This window comes from Dermacentor variabilis, chromosome 1 (genome assembly GCF_050947875.1).
Source record: "Dermacentor variabilis isolate Ectoservices chromosome 1, ASM5094787v1, whole genome shotgun sequence".
Taxonomy (NCBI): domain Eukaryota; kingdom Metazoa; phylum Arthropoda; class Arachnida; order Ixodida; family Ixodidae; genus Dermacentor; species Dermacentor variabilis.
Genome location: NC_134568.1, coordinates 174,973,194 through 174,992,826, shown reverse-complemented (window position 1 = coordinate 174,992,826; position 19,633 = coordinate 174,973,194). Strand labels below are relative to the sequence as shown.

At 39.5% G+C, this 19,633-nt stretch overlaps 1 protein-coding gene across 2 annotated transcripts in view; it reads left to right on the top strand.

Moving 5' to 3' along the window:
• The first annotated feature begins 1,171 nt into the window (after positions 1–1,171).
• LOC142588307 (hypoxia-inducible factor 1-alpha inhibitor-like) overlaps positions 1,172–19,633 on the top strand; it is a 46,904-nt gene continuing 28,442 nt past the window's right edge. The window contains exons 1-5 of one of the 2 annotated variants that reach the window (XM_075699906.1): positions 1,172–1,335; positions 2,268–2,512; positions 5,971–6,119; positions 10,712–10,857; positions 18,612–18,782. In XM_075699906.1, the coding sequence (XP_075556021.1) occupies positions 1,201–1,335; positions 2,268–2,512; positions 5,971–6,119; positions 10,712–10,857; positions 18,612–18,782 (846 nt within the window). In that variant the 5' untranslated portion in view covers positions 1,172–1,200. Of the gene's footprint in view, positions 1,336–2,222; positions 2,513–5,970; positions 6,120–10,711; positions 10,858–18,611; positions 18,783–19,633 lie in introns of both variants that reach the window. The other variant, XM_075699914.1, reaches the window with a different exon arrangement.

Sequence of the window (19,633 nt, the reverse complement as noted above, 5' to 3'; positions counted from 1 at the left end):
GCATATCTTCAAGCCACGCAGTCAATAAACCTGGGTTATTTCACTATAGTATTGCTTTCCTTCATCATTGTCGCTGATCGATATTCCACCAAAAGAAGAGCGCGTAAAATGACACAATATCAAGAAAATTTTCTTTCGTAGCTTCATGTTGCAAATAGGTGGCTTCTGTGGCAAAAAGCACATGTTACTTTTAGAAAACAGTGTTAAAGATAGCAGTTCATCTGGCTAAAACTACAATTGGTACCGGACGACAAGAGTCGCGGGCGCACCAAAGCAAGTAAAACCATAAAAAGTTTTACTGCGAAGACTTTCGTCTGCATGAAAAAATGGGTGTCCGCCAGCGTCCGCGCAACGAACGCGCGCTCGCTGGCAGACGACGCACTTGGCGACGACAGCAAAATTGAAAACATAATGTTGTATAACCCAGGCGTCAAATATGTATACGCCGCAAAAAGGCGGCAATATAAATTTGCAGTTGAAATAAAGCACCATTATGAGAGCGTACGCGTGCAATCGGTCTCAGCGCCCGCAGCGAAATTAATTATTAAGTTGAATATGCCGCGAAACGCGTCTCCATCCCAATTCAGTTCATGGAAACTGACCCTTGCAACGTTTAACACCCGAACCCTCTATTGAGGCTAGCTTAGCAGGACTCTTCGAAGAACTATCAGGCATTGTTTGCGATATTATCGGCCTTAGTGAGATTAGAACTGGTGAGGGTTACACATTGCTGAATAATGGCAAAGCCCCTATAAGGGGCTTTAAATTCAGTTCGCTCGCAGCGTCTCCGCAAAATTTTTCCACATGCGGCGTCTCAGCGGGAAAGCGCCGTTATTCCCACTCGACCATTGTCTATGGTACATAACGCTCACCCATGGAATTTCTCACTATAACACGTAATATAGTGAGAAACTCTATGCTCTCACCGTTCCCACAGGAGTATGTAGTCAAAGCAACGGAAGACACACAATTTTCACTACAGATGTTAAATAAACGCGACTTCAGAAAGACGGCGTGTAGCAACATTGCTCGAATGCTAATCGCATTACCGTCGACAGTAATTGTTAGGTGAGTTCCGTAGTAATTATTTTAGTGACCAATAGCACGGTGTAAGAATAGTCCTTACACCGTGACCAAAAGTGCGCTCCACGGCGAAAAATTACTGCAGCTGTCTAGCAACCATGATAGCTTGCAACTAACATGGCGCAGCTAGCGCAGCTCTCAGAGTCACGGAGTAATCCCGAAATGGAATTTAATGACTATGGAATCCCTTTAAAAATCGTTCCGCGCTTGAGCTGCTCTGACCCTGAAGCGGACAGGTTAATCGCAAACATGGTGAGTTCCAAATTGAATACATTGCTGATTTAAACACAACTACGGCTTTCGCACCCTTTCAGAAGCGTTTTATGTCGCCTTGAAGTAGTCGTTATGTGTTCCACTTACCGCAGTATTGTCGCTCGTTAGGTTTGTTTTATTAACAAATAATAAATGGTTATTAAAATCGGCGTCGTGTATGTTATGTACTTATTATGCAATATGCAGAGACGGTTGTTTCATAGCTTTCGAACGTTATGTTATGTCTGGCACATATGACACGGTTTGTTTATTGCACCGGTGTTTGCCCCTGGATTCACTTCGAGCTTTGTATGGTCACATTTTTCTCTCACTATAATGCCGTTATGTTATGGTGCACCTTTCTCCTTTTTTTTGTTTTCATGCACGTTTTGGAATACATGCGACTTGCACCAAGCGCACGTGAGCGAAGTTGACTCTTGCCTAGGGTAGACTTGGAATTTCAGGCGCGTGATGATGAGCATGTAGTCTGTACCTGCGTTTGTCAAGTTCACAGACGCTTTCACTCTTCTTAAGTGATCCTAACACAACGTGTTAGGCTGCGGCAGCCACACGTGAGACGTTTCGTCTCACGACTCGGGCCATGAATACACCAGCGCCTTGTTAGACTTTCTATGGTTAGTTTTGCCATAGCCTTAGTACATCTGCAGGCAGTCGTTATGGGTCTTCTCACGCGTGCGCGCTCTGTGCCTTCTGCTGACAGTGCCGACGAGATGTGTGTATGTTCCTTTAGCACAATGTTTTATGCATTGTACCGTGCAACTCTTGAGTCGCTTCCTGCGCGATAATGCCGCGATGTCTTGCTTTATCAGGCCGATGCTTTAGCGTTGTTTAGGATACAATGTTGTACTTTTTTTTTACCGTTCTAGGTCTGTGATCTCCTCCTAATGCTGAAAATTATTGCTACCTATTAGATGCCTGTAGTCCTGACTGACACCAACTTGGTCACATCAGCACTTAAGTGGGATTTGGACTACCTCTCTAAGCACATGGGAAGTGGCGGCTGCACCGTGTACGAATCAGATTCTGTTACCTTCAAGTATTACGACGATGCCAAGGTCAAGGAACATCGGCTCAAAAACTTTTCCCCCCCAACTCGTCGACGGGAGATGAAAATTGGGCAGTTTGTGGAGCGATTGAGGAATGCTGGTCGAACCAAGTGAGCCATATCCTAAGTATATATGTAATCTTTGACTTGGGATTAGGGTTTTGAATACTTATTTCACATACTTATTTACATAAGGTTGTAGCTATTTCGTACAGAATTACTTGGATTTGGAGATTTGTGGCAGGAATACGATGGGGCCCGAAAGTAATGAGATTGCTTTTTATTTTTAATTTATGTATTGCTCTGAACATTCCCAAACTTTTCGCCTTCGAAGTACTCTCCATGAGAGGCAGTGCACTTGTCCCACTACTCGTCAAAAAATATAAAAGATTCCTCAAACTAGTTGGAAATTTTCAATTAGAACCAATTGGATATTTCCAATTGTGTTTTGGGACACCCATTGGAAAAATCCAGCAGGTCCAATTGGACCAACTGATTTTTTGAACACAGTTGGACCCAATTGGTCTCTGAATTGGACCTGGGACTAACATCAAAACTGAAGGAAAGGAAAAAGAAGAAAAGCCTAGATTGGCCCTAACCTTGATGTGACACAGATATACTTGACACTCCTTTTGAAAAGCATATTCATACATGAACACACTATGGCAATTCTCTTCATTGACATACCCAACACTCACCACTATGAGATTAATGTCAGGTGCTATATATGTGAGAAAAATTTGGTTGACCATCTTCACGAGCCAGTGGTTCGTGAGAAATTGGTAAAATTTCGAGATTAATATTTAATTTGACAGAAAGTTAAATACTTCTCTCCATTGATCACACCAAAATACAAAAATCTTTTACTTTAAAACTAGCATTATAATTTTGCTATTATTATTATCAACTATTCTGTTGTTTGGCGAGATTACTCAACTTCCAATTGGGTCCATTTGGGACCACTTGGCATACGAAGCCCCAGTGATGTCCAACTGAAACCAACTTGACTTCTCATGGTGCCCAATTAAAACTTGGGCCTCCGATGGTGTCCAGCTGGAACCAATTGAGTCCCATTGAAAAATTAAACTGGCCTCAATGTTTTTTTTTTACTGGGCTGTTTCCATATTTTAAAACGATTTTGGAACTCTTGCACACTGATGTTGTTAGGTGCTTCCACCATTTCCTCCTTTACCTCCTCGACACCTTGTAAACAATTTGCAGCTTGCCAGATGCCAGTAGCATCTTACACCCTGTAACTTTAGTAGGAAAGATGAGGTACCTTTGTCATCCTATGTTTGAACAGGAACTTCCAGATGCTCAGTGCTGCATAAACGGGAGTGTTGTGGTGCACAAGCCACTCGCCGGAGTTCCACAAATTGGGCCATGTTTATGTGAACTAGTCATGTAATTGCTTGAGTACTTCAACATAAAAAGGCTAGCCACTGTCTGACCTTGTGGTGGAAATTCAAAATGAACAAGCCCTTTGATGTCAAAGAATGCAATCAACATTGTTTTCACATTTGATTTCATGTGTCTTGCCTTCTTTGGTCTCAGAGATGTAGTTTTTCAGTGACTCCATTGTTGCATAGTCTCTGGGTCATACCTTTAACACCATGATTTGCCACCTGTGATGATTTCAGACAAAATTTTTGATAAGTTCTCAAATAATCATTCATTACACAGCACACATCCAAGCGGCTGGCTCATTGATAGCACAAGAGGAACAGATTTCACAGATACTCATTTCATGTGAAGTTCTTCTATCAAAATCCGTTGAAATCAAACTCCAAGGTATTCCTGTCACTACTTCCAACTCATAAACTGTTCTACATCAGTCAAACATTATTGCATCACAAACATTTTGATTGTTTCCTTCAGTATTGCATGTCAGTGGATGCCAGATCGTAGTTGGTCTTCAAGTGACATGTAGCCACGTTTGAACCAAAAAAACTGTTCGTAGACCCTTGTCTGGCACAAAGCTTCTTTGAAGCATTCTGGTAGCTTATGGGGCTGTTTTTCCGAAGAAAAAAAAAGACCTTTATGAACACACATTGTTCTTTCACATTCGCCATTGTGAAACCAATGCACATGGCTACAGAGGCTCAAAACAGATCAATACAATGAGCAGATCAAACTACAGAAGGACACTGCTTGACCGACCAATGCAGACAACAGTGTAGTATGTGCTCGTAATGGCACACATCTCTATTAACTGCCTTAGCACGTCAGCAAAAAAATTCTTGTTACTTTTAGGTCTTCCCTTGTACTTAAAGGAGCTGTGCAACACCTTTAAATGAGGTCACGGGACCAAATCCCACCCGCGGCAGCCACATTTCGATGCGGGCAGACTGCAAAAATGCCTGTGTCCCGTGCAATGGGGGTACATTAAAGATCCCCTTGTGGTCAAAATTAATCCAGAGTCCTCCACTGCAGCGTGCCTCATAATGAAATCGTGGTTTTGGCCTGTCAAACTGCAGAATTCAGTAAAATTTCACCTTTAAATAATGCAGCTGTTTCTTCTCTTTCCTCTGCTTTTAATCTCCATCCATCATTGTAGAAGTTTTAAGTGTGCAGCACCTATGGTATTCTACCTGTCATGCAGAAGTGCTTTAAATATATATATATATATATATATATATATATATATATATATATATATATATATATATATATATATATTTATATATATATATTCAAATTGAAATATCCAAATTGTTCAAGCAAGCCTACCAATGGCAGCACTCCTTTTCAGTGATTGGTGTGTCTTATAGATGCCATGGAGATTTTAAATATTTCAAAAGATGAAATGCATGAATAGGATGGATGGGATGTTGCAGAGCCAGTTAATATGAATAAAGCGTGCATCTATAATGACGTCAGCTTTCAATTCATGAACAGACTTTTGGTAAAAGCAGCTTGCTCCTTTCTGATTCCTGGTTGCACTTAGTAACATAATCAAGGATCTTTGCCATTTCTGAATTAAAACTTAGCAAATGCTATTACAGACAATGTTCATTTTCCTGCCCCTCAATTCGCACACAAGGCAAAATGTGTGACCTACATTGACGTGAATCCTACAAGTTAGTGCTTAGCATATTTAATTTACTCAAGTAATGAATTTTTCACGGTGTTTGTGTTCACTGTTCTTTCTTTTTAATGGTGATTATGTAGTGTTGTATATCTCCTTGTTGCTGTTGTAAACTGACCCTGCTAAGCTGCTAAGCTATGCATAGTAACAGTCTCAGTGACCCTGGCATGCAAGCATCAAATACGATGTATCCACTGTTAAAATTCTGAATTACATGCATCTAATTACTGTCCCTGCATACTCATATTTGCAGTTGTATCTAACAATTTCCTTTGTTATGGCTGAATTAGGCTTTTTGTAACATTAAATGTATTTTTATATCACAGGCCAAGTATTCATACCTGTGGATATGATGTATCCTATTTCGAAGCTTTATGGTGTGCTTCTAGTACCTGTGCATAGGCAGAGCTGCACGTGTGCCATCTTCACACAAGTGGAAAGGTGTGTGATTTGTTTGTTTAAATTTGCCTGCCCCTTATAGGTACTACTTGCAGCAGTCCTTGAATGAAACAGTAGGGCGGAACATAGTGTTGGACTTTCTCAGCTTTAACTGGGAATGGGTCAACCGACAGCAGAAGCAAAATGGCTGGGGTCCCCTGACATCAAACCTCCTCCTTGTTGCCACTGAAGGTCAGAACTGCTTTGAATTTAAGCATGATAATGTTTGTTTCTTGACATTTTACCCCACTCTTACTTTCACCAAGTCATGTGATGCATTAGAAAAGTGAATAATGAAGGAGGCTTGCTTTATTTTCTTCATTATATTAATATTTGCATGTCACATGCACAAGCTGTATGCTTCTGAACATTGTTGTGATTCAAGGTGTTAGTAAAACGACAGTACTTATGTTAAAGTGAAGTGTGCACTACATGTTCAGCTCCTCGTTCTTTTTTTTTCCCTTTCTTTTCCTTTTTTTTCTCTCTATTTAAAAAAAAAAATACATGTTTGTACGAGTACCGTGAGTCATGGCTGTGGCATGCTTTTTTTTTTTCACTTTTTTTATGTGTTAAGTAACACTCTCCTATGACCATATACTTTAGCAAGAGGTAAAGAAACTGTTATACACTGTAGTGAAATTCAGCAAGTGTTTCAGAACTACAGTTACCATGGTATAGCAGCTCAGTGCGCATATTGTGTGTGATGTTTTTTTTATTTACCTGGATGTCATTTACTTTTGAACAATCAAGCCTGCCACTAATGTGGGCGTTGCTTATTCTACATGCTAATTCCAATTTTCATGCGATAAATGTTTCATTAATGTTGCAGCTGTTCCTCTACAGAGGTCCATTTGCACCTTATGAGAATGGATTGCACAAGTGAATGTGTGATTATGTTGCCTCAAGCAACTACACACCCGTGTTATGTCAAGACAAAATAAAACCTGTAATAAAAAACACTTAGGTGTGATGTAATTTTTTTTTTACCAGGTGCTTGCTTTGCATTTGAATATCAAGAGATAAAAATAGACATAGCACCCATCACTTCTTAATGAAAAGGAATTGTGGAAACCTGCCCTGTTTTCCCATATTTGATAGATGTTGACAAGTTTGTAAAACTGCTGAAAAGTTTAAAATTAGGTGACTTCTGTACCTGCATTTCATGCAATCTAGAGAACATTGCACATTATGCACCAAATTTCATGTTATTTTCTAAAAGCAGTCTAAATGAAGTAGTTCCAACTTTTGACCAACTTAACTGTATATCAAGCATTACAAAGCTACATGATCTAAAAAAATATCCATGTATCTGTCATAAAACCTGTTGCAAAAGACAACTTATTAGGTTGAAGCATCAAATTCTGTGTTTCTTTGTTACTATGTCCCACTTTCAATGATGTTCTTCAGAAAACTTGAAAACCTACCCTAAGGCATTCGTCTTTCCTTTTGATAGAACTTACACCAGTGCACTTTGTCATAGTTAGATCCACAGGTTCATGATTGCGTGTCACACAGTGCAAAGGCGTCTTTTGTAAAGGTTAGAATTTAAGTCGCATCTTTGTAATGGCATATATTGCGTCTGATGCGTATTTTCCATCAGTTTGTGCCTGATCACTGACATAGTCTTTTTATGTGGTGGTTCTCATCCACAATAAAACCACACATTTTTTATTATGGCCATAAGGTCACTCTTGAGGCTTGCATCTTTCCTGTATGAGTACTGTTGTCTTTATACTAAGAGATAATCATGAGCAGTCTGCTGCAGTTCCTGTGTATCAGATGTTGAGATGCAGACTTCTGCGATATTTCTCAACATGCAGTCTGAGACTACAAGTTAACCCTTCGGTGGACAGCTGGATGTGTCAGTCCCACTTTTAAGGGAAACTTCACTCTGCCATAGCGATGAAATATAACTTCAATTAAAGTTTTTTGTGTGGCTCTGGACCTCGTTCGAACTTCTGTATTTTAAAATTTCAGATTCATCAATAAGACTGCTATGCTTTGTGCTATTTCTTGTTATCATTTTCTTAATTTTTCAAGCCACCACAACAATAAATGCCAGCTCTCTTGAGTTTATTTTTTTCACTAGAATAACCATACAGAAAAAGCCCAATCTGATTTTTCTCCAGATATGTCTATTGAAAATGCTTGAATGAGTGTATTCATTACAGGTGTGCACTTTTCTGATTTTGGTGATGTTAGGCATCTTAATTTGTCATGCCCACTCCTACGAATAATAGATTATCCATTTATTAGCCTCATTTACACAACACTGTACTATATATGAAAGTTGTCTAGCCTTTGAGGCTTTCTAATGGCATCTGTTTTCCAAAAGCTTTTGTGGTAGTGACAGACAATGCTGGTACAAAGGGTGCTCAGTAAGCTCAATGAAAACATGCACACACTGCTTGTATACTGCACTGCTGCATACAGGCTGCTGCTAACCATTCTTCAGGCAGCAGTGATAGCTAGAAGCAGGCAACAAGGATGCATATGCCCTGCTCGATGAAAATGGGCCTCATTTCCTAGGTGGATAGTGAGATAGTCCCACTTCTTTATTCTAATTATAATGTTTCTCAGCTTTCAGATTTGACTTTTTATGAAAACATTTTCGTGATGCTTTAGACACAGTGTGGTCCAATCTCTAGTGTCCAGCAAATGGTGAAAGCTAGTGTAAAAAAAAAAAAACGTTAACTGTTGGTTACTAAAGTAACATTAATAACATTTTACTAAATTAGCTGTATTTGTTTGTAAAGCTGTTCCTGGTGCTCTGGTTAATTTTCTGTGGTAAGTTTTCTTTATTTTATTCAGCAGCAGACATTAGCTACTTGTGACCTTCAGGTACCATGACATAAAACATTTCAGCTGCAGGCGTGCGAACAGTGGAATTTTTTAATCAAATAAACATCTTAGCAAAAGTATGACTTTGCATAATGAATTGAATATTGATTATTTTTTAATTTCTAAAATGTAATAGCAAAGAATCAAATGGACGCAATATTGATCGCTAAGATGTATAAGCAAAAAGTCAAATGGAAGCAATATTGTCTAAAAATATTATTTCAAATGAATCCTTCAATACTTGTAATGCTGTTCGCCACTTAAAGTCTAGGCAGCTGCGCAGTTACTAACAGAAACGGAAAATGAGATAATGTGAAGAGAAAGCTGCCTCACTTTCTGCAATTGTATGACTAAGATAGAATAAAACAAGGGAACTACTCACTAGTGGATTTGAGAAGAGATAAGACAAACATACTGCTGATATTTGCAAGACTAGTTAGGTAACTGTAATACCAGAATACTGTCACCATTTAGTGATTTAATGATGCAAACAAAAAATCTGCTAACTCAAGATAAATCTATGGGTAGCCTGGCAAAGACACCCAATTAAAACAGCTGCTATAGTCCAAAAAAGTTGCTGCTCTACATGCTCTAGCTTTAACCGGAGCCTCTGAGCAGAAAACTGCCTAACAGAGACAATCACTGAGTATTTATGCTTTCTTTACTGATGTAGGTAGTTTTCTCTCGGATCTCAATACCCATGGTTATCCTTTAATATAGATATAGGACTTTAATGAATATTCAGCAATATTAAATACAATACAAGTCAAATCAAATAATGAATTCCATTCAATCTATATTCAACATTTTGAATGTTCGCATGCCCTTAGGTATGACCCTGACAAAGCCAAACTTATACATTGCATGCTTGTATACTTTTTATGTGCTGTATGTTTATTTGGGTGTGCAAGTGCTCACTGAATTAAATTGTGTTAGGTCATGATTACGGGTGTATTCATAGGACTGGAATTTCGCTGCACATCTATTGTGACTTCAATTAATATTATTTTACTTTGGAACAGTTAATGAAGAGAGTGTGTAGTGCTGCAGAACAAGAGTGGGAAGACGTGGGTTCTTTCTTTCTTGAGTTCTTGTTGGTACTTTAACAGACTTTAATTGTGGAACCCTAGGAATGAGCGACATGGAATTAATCTCTTCTTAGAATGTTAATAGATTTTAAGCAAGTCATACTGCTTTGTTGCTATCATTCTGAGGTGTGTCATGTACAGTTCAGTAAAGTGTGACATATTTTCTGTCTTGTGCCTTATACATGTATGCATGTTATTAATGTGTTAGCTTTTTACTCAAGGTACTGCATGGAGTTACTTTTCCATTTAGGCACTTCACGAGCATTCACATCTTACATGCATACTACTGGGAAATGCTTCATATTTGTTAGCAAAGGATGAGAGTAGCTGGTTGTATTGCTTTTTGCATTATGAAATTATTCTTTGCATTGCCATTCCTTTTAAAGAAAGCTTTTGACTGAATTGAATATAATTTGTGAACAAGATACATATGTTCTGCATTTAAGTAAAAAGTGGTACTTCTGATTGTTTGGAAACAGCAGCATTTATGAAAACCAGTACAACAGGTGCATTATGTTTTAATACCATTAACTAAAAATACTAGCCTCTTTTGAAATATTCGCGGGATCGAATCCCGGCCATGGCGGCCGCATTTCGATGGGGGCGAAATGCGAAAACACCCGTGTGCTTAGATTTAGGTGCACGTTAAAGAACCCCAGGTGGTCAAAATTTCCGGAGTCCTCCACTACGGCGTGCCTCATAATCAGAAAGTGGTTTTGGCACGTAAAACCCTAAATATTATTATTGTTTTGAAATATATTTTTTTCTCAAGCTGTTGAACAGCACTATATATTTTTCCTGAAAAAAAAAATTACTTAAAATGTACTCACTCAACAATTTGTGCTTGTTCCATAGGCAACATTACACCTGTGCATTATGATGAACAACAGAACTTCTTTGCCCAGCTGAGGGGCTACAAACGGTTTCTGCTCTTCTCCCCTGATCAGTACAAATGCCTATACCCTCACCCAGTGTGGCATCCTCATGACCGACAGAGCCAGGTGAAGCTAGCTTATGATTTGTGTGCATGTGTGTGTGTGTGCTTTCATTGCTTATGCTGCTTGGTCTTAGTTGAACACTGCACTGTTGCAATGAATACTATAGCTTGACTGTTGCAGTAGTTCCCGTGCAGGTTACTATGAAATATAGAGAACACATTATTTGCGATTAAAGGTTTATGCATTAGCATGTCATGATGAACTGCAGTGATGTGATGATGTAATAATGACATACCTAGAGCCACAGAATCTATTACATTGTGATTTTCATGAAGCCAAGGCAAAATAATTTCTTGTGTTCCCATACCAATCCTAACATCTTGCAATGCAGGAATACATGCGATTTATAGGAAATGGTAGATGATAATCATATAAGTCGAATGTATTTGGCTGTTAAGTTTTTTGATTTCATGAGAGTGGTACCCACTAAAGCATGGTTGTGTATTCTGTGGAAATAGATCTTGTGGTTACAAAGATATCTATTATCTTGTTAGCCATCCCAGTGCTTCGTAGTGCTTGTAGGCGCCTTGAGCTGATGCAAGCCATGCTAGAGTATTTTTTGCATTAAAAATTTTGCCATATACATTGTGCTACATGCATATGCTGTCTGTAGGCCTGACATGCCCTACTCAGTGTTCAAAAGCGACACTGAAACACTTTTCAACAGTTTCCGATCTTTCATCAGTTCCCAACTGCAAATGTTCCCGCTCTGTAGACCATGCTTCCCTGAACATGTTAGCCAAATATTATGCCACTTCATCATGCATCAAGGAACCTGCAAGTTCACAGAATAGATTGCTTGCTCTTCTGCAGCTCTTGAGGCTCTTGCTTCTTTTCCCCACCGGACGCAATTTTTGCGATGACATTTCAGCAGTTGTGATGGCTTCTAGACCGCAGCTATTGGGCAATGATTTCTGACTTTATATTAGTCGAAAGCAAAATTTCACATTTTGTCAGATGCCAACCTCAAAAGATACGAGCACCACAGAAAGAAGGAGCAATCAGGGCTGGTCATTGCTATTGGTGTCGCCTCACCTGAGGGGTGATCAGTTTGGAGGAAATGGGGAAAGTAAACGTTGTGCTCCTTATATCTCCATTCATATCAGGTCCTTTCAAAATGTTTTTTCATGAATATACTTCTTGCAAGGCATTGCACTCATTCCAGCATGTTGCTCAGGTTTCAAGGAAATGCGTTTTAGGGCCCCTTTCAAGCACGCAATGAGCTTATGGCTACTTCTTTGCATTGCACCTAGTTGGAAATGGAGTGTTGAGGTGTGAAAGCGACTTAAAGTGAGTTGCATAATTCTTAAGCCAGCTTCCATGTGTAACCAATATTTCTACACACTAGCAGGGCATCGCATTTCTAAAGCAGATTCTGTGCAGTGCTTGTGTACTTCAGCAAATGGCCAAATACGCATGATTTGTGCATAAGCGACACTTATACCTACCAACTTTTACGATTTTATCATAAAATGGCCTATCTTTAGCACTCATTTACTATGGTCGTATTGACGCAAAAATTTTAAAAAATTTCATTTGCATATACAGGGCGTCCCAGCTAACTTTAGTCAGAAAATATTTGCGAATGCCACGTAGCTGGACAGAAGCAAAGTAATGTTGTTTGCTGTCATTTGGAGATACTCAGATGATTTTCTTTCGTTCTGCCTAATTACATAATTAGTCATAATTAATTAATCAGTTCCTCAAATATTATAATTAGACAAAAAGTGTCAATGAGAAAATTGTAGAGGAAGTTGAAAAACTCCCAATATAGCTTTCTGTGGCTTAATACATGCTACATAAAAGTGTTTTTCTGAGCGTGAAGGAAGCTTACAAATGTATGCAAAATTGCCATACGACTGGCCGCTTGAGGCACTTTGCATGTATTCGCGGGCTTCTTTCACGCTAAGAAAGACACTTTTATGTAGCACGTATTGAGCAACAGAAAGCTATATCGGGAGTTTTTCATGTCGATCTACAATTTTCTCATTGAGGCTGTTAATATAATTGTAATATTTAAGAAGTTGATTACTCAGTTAAGACTAATTATCTAATTAGGTGGAATGAAAAAAATAATTTGAGTATCTCCAAGTGATCACAAACAACATTTCCTTGGTTCTGTCCAGCTACATGGCATTCGCATACTTTTAAACTCTGGCTAAAGTTAGCTGGGATGCCCTGTGTAGTACAGAGTAAAAAAAATTTTAGAAGGAAGACAAATAGAGTCGCTGAGTAATTTTATGGTCCAATTTTCTGGACACATTGATTACACAGGTGTACCTGTGTGGCAACAACATCAACTGATTGAACCAGCGTAAACTGGTGACCAATTCGTTGACAGCCGTTACATGAATACTGAATTAATAAACTTCATAAACATTTCTGCCTGTTTGAGGCACAGATCATAGTGGCTGCAATTTGTATAGAGAGGAGTGCCTATTCACAGCAGCCCTACAGAACCAAGTCTGCAAACCTGTGATAAACAGTAAACATATTACCGTATTTTCACGGTTCTAAGGCGTGCCTTTTTTGAATAACAGTGCATTCAAATTTGCATGCATGTTACAATCATAGCCTAATTCTACTCAAAATCAAAAACGAAACCGAATCTTTCTAAAATAGAAAGCTCAATGCAAACTAGCTAGCCATTGAATGGACATTATTTTTTATGCCTTGGTTTGGAGCTGCCATTTTCCAGTTTGCTGTACGTGTGGCATTTCTAATGCATTAGATGGAACTAAGGATGACACCTCTGGTTGGTAGACAGCAAGAAGGAGGTGTCATCGGACTCCGATAGCAACCAGCCACTAAGATTCAGCTGTGTGCAAGTCTGTGTGCCTTTTTATGTTCCATAAAGTTGTTTCAACATGTTACACATTGATACATATTTCGTTACTTGATGTGCACGGTAGAATCGGCACCAAGTTATTTTTTGAAATTATTTTTTGGATTATTTTTGGATTTTTTGGATCGAAGGCGTGGTAGAATTGTGCAAAGAAGGTAAATATTCAAGTAATTGTTACTATTTTTGAATGAATTTTAGTATATTTTGCATTCCACTATAGTGTTTTTCTGATTCTAAGGTTGGCATGTCTGCACATGCATGGCACACTACATGTGTGAATAATGTGGCCTGCTTGCTTGAAGCTTCGTCAAGTCTGACTAATTCATGTGCAGAAAACTGCAGCTGTCCTGGTACTGCAGTTATGTGCCATCTTAGATTACATGTTTCAGTACCAGGCTTAAGTAAAATTCCAGGGTGGCCAGGCTTCAGTACCCTTCATATCATGTTGCAAGATTTGCAGCAGAGTGTTTAGTCATGTTTATTATTAGTGGATTTGAACTTGTACCTTTCATTCAGTCACTTCTGGAAAATATTTGGTTTATTTCTTGAGTTTGTTGGCCTCTTAGAGTTTTTAATTGTAATTTGATCTATATCTGTAAGAATGCATGAGACCTACATTGAAGGATTTATTTGAATGCATAACTCTCCCTGGAAATGAAAAAATAGCCGAGATTTAGTCACCATCTTGGCACAAGTTCGCATTGTAGCACTGGGTAGCATTTTAATTGTTCGTCATCAGCGACAATTACTGTTTCTTTTTTTGCTCTTTTGCTGATTGTTAGCCATTTCAGTAATATCTCATATGTATAAAAAAATGTAATGTATAAAATGTATTTTTACAACAAGGAGCTGGCTTTTTAAATATATTGTTTCAGGGAAATATTATACTTTGGTTGTTTTCCAACAAACCATTCAGCTTGTTTGAGCTTGCTTTGAGAGGCTCATATGGCTATGGTAAAAATTGGATCTGGTCTTCCAGTGCATGGACTTGCACATTGACAGGTGGCATTGGAGGCTGGTGGACTTGTTAGTCCTTAAGTTCACGGTGCATATTTTTCTTAAACTGAGACAAAAAATGCGTGCAATGCAGGTGAATCAGTCAGTATGATAACTTAGCAGCTCCAACATGCAAGTTGTGTGCAAGATTGGGCAGTACAGTCGAATCTCAATAAATTTGTTCAAGTTAAAAGAAGTTCAAATTAAAGGAAGCTAATTCAATGGAGGACACACCTTCAGTGGCACATGTGCACTGAGCTAACACAAGTGGGAAGTTCCACAAAATTTATTCACACATATTTACAAATTAAAGTAAGTTATTAGGCGTGTCGGTGCTCATACTGTGATAGACAGCGGGTGCACGCGTGTGTAATAAATTAACATGTCCCGTGACAATTGCCCCATCGAAATTTTGGTGTGCTTCACCGCGTATGATTGCTGTATTGAGGTGAAATTGACTTTCGGGAAACGGCATTATGCAACGCGCTGTGCTTTCCGCACTCCGAAGCCATTGGCGAGGATTACAAAGGCGGAGTCGGTGCCATTGCCAACAGCAGCGAATTGTTATGTGAAAAACACGGCACCAAAGAGCAAGAAGCTTAGTAGTGAACGTCGAAGTAACTAAGCCAGCGTCGCCGCATTGTGGCCAGCGGATATGCGTGTGAGAGCACTGGCTTGAGGCGGCACTTTAATCAAAATGGCAGTGGTGGTGGCTTCGATTAATGCCATTTCAGACCTGCGGTCATGGCAAAAAGTCTGGAAAGTCGGACGGGGAAGGCTTCTATGTCCAAAATTTCAGACGTTCTTATACATTGACTCTATGGGGTACATGGCGGTGCCGCAACACTAACAGAAGTCACTAACACATCACTAACAGAAGTAATTGGTGATGTCTGCCTACACACAAATTTCTGCCACGGTTTTTCTTTCTTTCTTTTTTTTCTTTGCACGCGTCGTTGAGGAGTCTGTCCTACGCTTTACTTCTATTACGCAGTCAGAAAAATGCTGGTCAGAGGCGCCGCCATGCGATTTGGTGCGCTGCTGAGTGCATTGTTGAAGTGCAATATGTTTGAATTAACCGTCGCAAATGCTTGCGCATTCGAATTACTGGGCGTTTTCGCCCATTGTGATACACATAACTTTGACGGGACCACAGCGTCAGTTCGAATAAACCAGAAGTTCGAATTAAGCATGTTCGAATTAATGAGATTCGACTGTAATATGTTATTTTGTGAGTTGTGTTAGAGTTGACGAGCTTTACCAAATCCACAGTTGTCAAACAAATAAGCTGACTTTGCTGTCATTCAGCTCTTGCCTGCCCTTGACAAACAAGATGCTGCACTGTGATATAGTGCTGCAGTGAATTTTGCTCATCCCTTCTAAGTGTATACATGATACTATAACTGTCACATGTGTCACTTCTTATTTACCTTCTTTCACTCTTCACAGAGGCCACCAAATACCTACACAATGGCAGGACACTTTGTAAAACCCTTCAGCACCATAGTTGAATGCTGTATTGCCATTCCAGGCACACGCTGTATTTGCAAATTTGTATGCCCTGTCCCTCGTCGCCAAGTTTACGTGAAATGTTGGATTTCACAGTTTAGTAACAATTATTTGTAAACTGAAACCTCACAGTTTTCTTCAGGAGTTTGCTCTTGTGTCACAAGAGAATATTAAAAGAAGTGACTTGGACTGTACAAATGATGCGTATCTGAGAGGTTTTCACTGTCCACTCAGTATACTGTATGGACATGCACACACAAAAAAGAAAGCCAACTGACAATGTCTTTTAGCTTTTAAGGATAATTGTAGCAAAAGCATTTAGCTACTTGGTTCCCCTGATTCTTCTTATTTCTATCAACACGAAAAAGCAATCTGAACAAAATCTACTAGCAATATTAAGACGCAATATTAAGCTGCTACACTTCTTTTAATGTGTAGTGCCAGTGATGCTTGTCGTCTCGATATTAAGGTGTTCAAAAGAAAAACTGGTTGCAAACACAGGATGATTTGACACGACTCAAAGGAATATAAAATCTTAGTGTGACCAAAATTGTTAAAGCTAAACCAAATTGACTCTTTCACTTGGAACAACTGAAATTCAGTACTTAGATGATCCAGTTTGTGGTTGATTGTTGGTTGGTTTGTTAGAACCTGTAGTGATGATTTTCATGAAATGTGACATGTGCCTGTCAATGCCAGTGGTGGTGTTCTCTGCTTTGTACTGTAAGGATGTGGGGTCCTTCAACTGTTGGAACATGTTCCACATTAATTCATTTGCTCCTCATTGGTAGAGCCTCGAAGTAAAATTTTTTTGTTTACCTGTGCTCAATAAAGTGTCTTGAGTCAGTGCTCAATTCTCCAGTGGGGCAGTTCGATGTTTTCTGAGAGGTTTTCATTGTCTGCCTCATAGGTAGTAGAAAAACGCTACTCAGTAGGAACAAAATCTGTGAGCAATAGCAAAGTATCTTAAGCTTTTATCCCAGAAAACATTCCTCTTCTTATAACTGTCAGTAATGCGTCTGTAGGAAGTAGAAACCTAGTGTTGTGAAAAGAAAATAGTAAACCATTCAGAACATCCAGCATTTGCCAAACCACTTGCTATACAGAATGCTGTTTTCACAATTCCACAAAAATAAGGGGATAGGGGGTCTTTGCAGTAATCTTTACATGTAGTTGTTGTTGCGTTATAAAACAGGACTGAATCTGCTATTTTATGAACAAGCCAAAATATTTCATGGCAAATGACCTGCTGTGCAGGTACCTGGGTAACAGCATCACAAATTGGGACAAGGAGCTCATTGAGCTTACTTTGAAAAGTGATGATACTTTGTCTTCAGTCCACTATTGTTTATTTTGGAGGCTATCAGTTTTTGGGGAGATTTACTTCCCTGCATTCACAAATACACAATTCAAACATCTGCCTCTACCCCTCAACTAGTGGAATTCAGAATTGCCCCAAGACTGAAGTAGTCATTGCTCTTCCATGACACCTTATAGTGCATCTTGACCTATAGTTTCATCATTGAACATTTCAGCATTCATTTCAAGATTATGGTGTGTAGCACTGTTTGTCAAGCACCAAGTGCTTGGATTAGGCGTGTGGGGTTTATTTATCTTATATACTAGTCTCTTGTCACATTGTATGTGTTCTTTTCTCTCTCTCTCTTTTCATGTATGCAACATCATGATAGCTAGTAGTTAGATGACCTTGCTGTTAGCTGTCAGGAGGAGCACTCTGTGCCAGAGGAGGCGCTTGTTCAAATTTTACAATGCATTCTTTGGTGAGTTTGCATCATGTGGCTGCTCCTTTTGATTTTAAACTGTGCACACAACTTCACAAAACACTAATTCTAAGCAGTATGCAGTAATTCAAAGTCATGCAGAAAAATTACATTGGCAGCAGTTACCTTAATGCATTCACTGCAATTTGGGTCACTGGTGGGTCACTACGGGTATTCCTCCTGTACATCAGTGCAGGGTTTTCCTGTATCATGAAAGCAAAGTATTTACTAGAAATCGAAGGAGAGGAAAAATTCTTGTTGCTTCTGACTGGACAGATTGTGGCGCCATTCCTCCACAATTTGAGAAAGTTTCAAGGGAGCACAACTTCCCAGTGACTCACCGGTGGTTCGTGGCGTACCAGTGGAACATGACATGTGACCCACCAGTGTGCCTTTACGCACAGGAATTAAGACCAAAAATTATTGCTGCAGTGAACGTGTTAATATGCTGTTTGCCTCTCTTATTTCTCTTTTATATTATATTTTGGTTCCTGCTGTACACTGTCATTTGTTGCACGATACACCAAGTTGTGCAAACTGTGATGGCAGCAGCACGTTTGCTGCTGTCACTAAGAAAGCATGGCTTTCAGACAGCAGGCACCTTTACTTTGATTTTGAATTTTCAGGTGGACCTTGCCAATCGAGACCTGGACCGTTTTCCCTTGTCTGCTCAGTTGCATGGATGGGAAGCCATTGTAGGTCCTGGTGATGTCCTCTACCTCCCTATGTACTGGTGGCACCAGGTAGAGTCAGCACCCCAAAAAGGCTACACTGTCTCGATCAACTTCTGGTACAAGGTAATCAAATTAGGTTGCTTTTCTGACTGCTGGCCATAGCTGTCTAAATTTGATTTTTATAACTAATAATTGTTATTAGTGGGTTGCCTGAAAAAAAAAAAAAGGCCTGGAAAGAAAGCATAGCATGAAGTATCTGTTACTGTAAGACATAATGCATGCTATCTACTGGTTTCATCACAATGAAAAATCCATAGTCAGTCAGCTTTACTTTCTTGGCATAAAGGTGACACGTCTTTCTTCAGGGCATCCAGATATTGCACGTGATTCAGCAAGAGGCCCTTTGTAAATACAGAATTCCAGAGAGACTTAAAGGGGCCCTGAACTACTTTTTATTTAAGTGGAGAAACGAATTTGAAGTGAAAATAGGCTAATGCAGAAATACTTTGCCTCAAAAAGTACTTAATGCGTTCAGCAGATGCGGAGTTACTGGCAAACATGGCCTCCGCTGTTCTCCTGTTCCTTCAATGCCAGAAGAAAATGAGGAGCAGGCTTCTGTTGAAAGGAGAGTGTTTGAGAGAAAGGTGACTTCGCGCTCTGTTTGTGAGCTCTACGCACCATGTACGACAGCAAAACTTGGCTGAGATGTTCACAGGAGCATATGCTATCTGCAGATTATGTTATTTCGCCAAGCCCGAGGGGTGGTTCAGGGCCCCTTTAACCGTATGAAAACCCTCTTAGGATAACAACTTTCACGGACCGTCCTTGGGTGCTCTTGTCACTCTTGTCATTTTTATTAGTGTCCATGTCTCTCACTGTGCCAACAATTGTCATGTCAGTCGATTCCATTGTCATCCTGGGAGAATTTCCGCTTTGTCACTCCAGCATCGGTTGGATCTACGACAGCCTCTCCG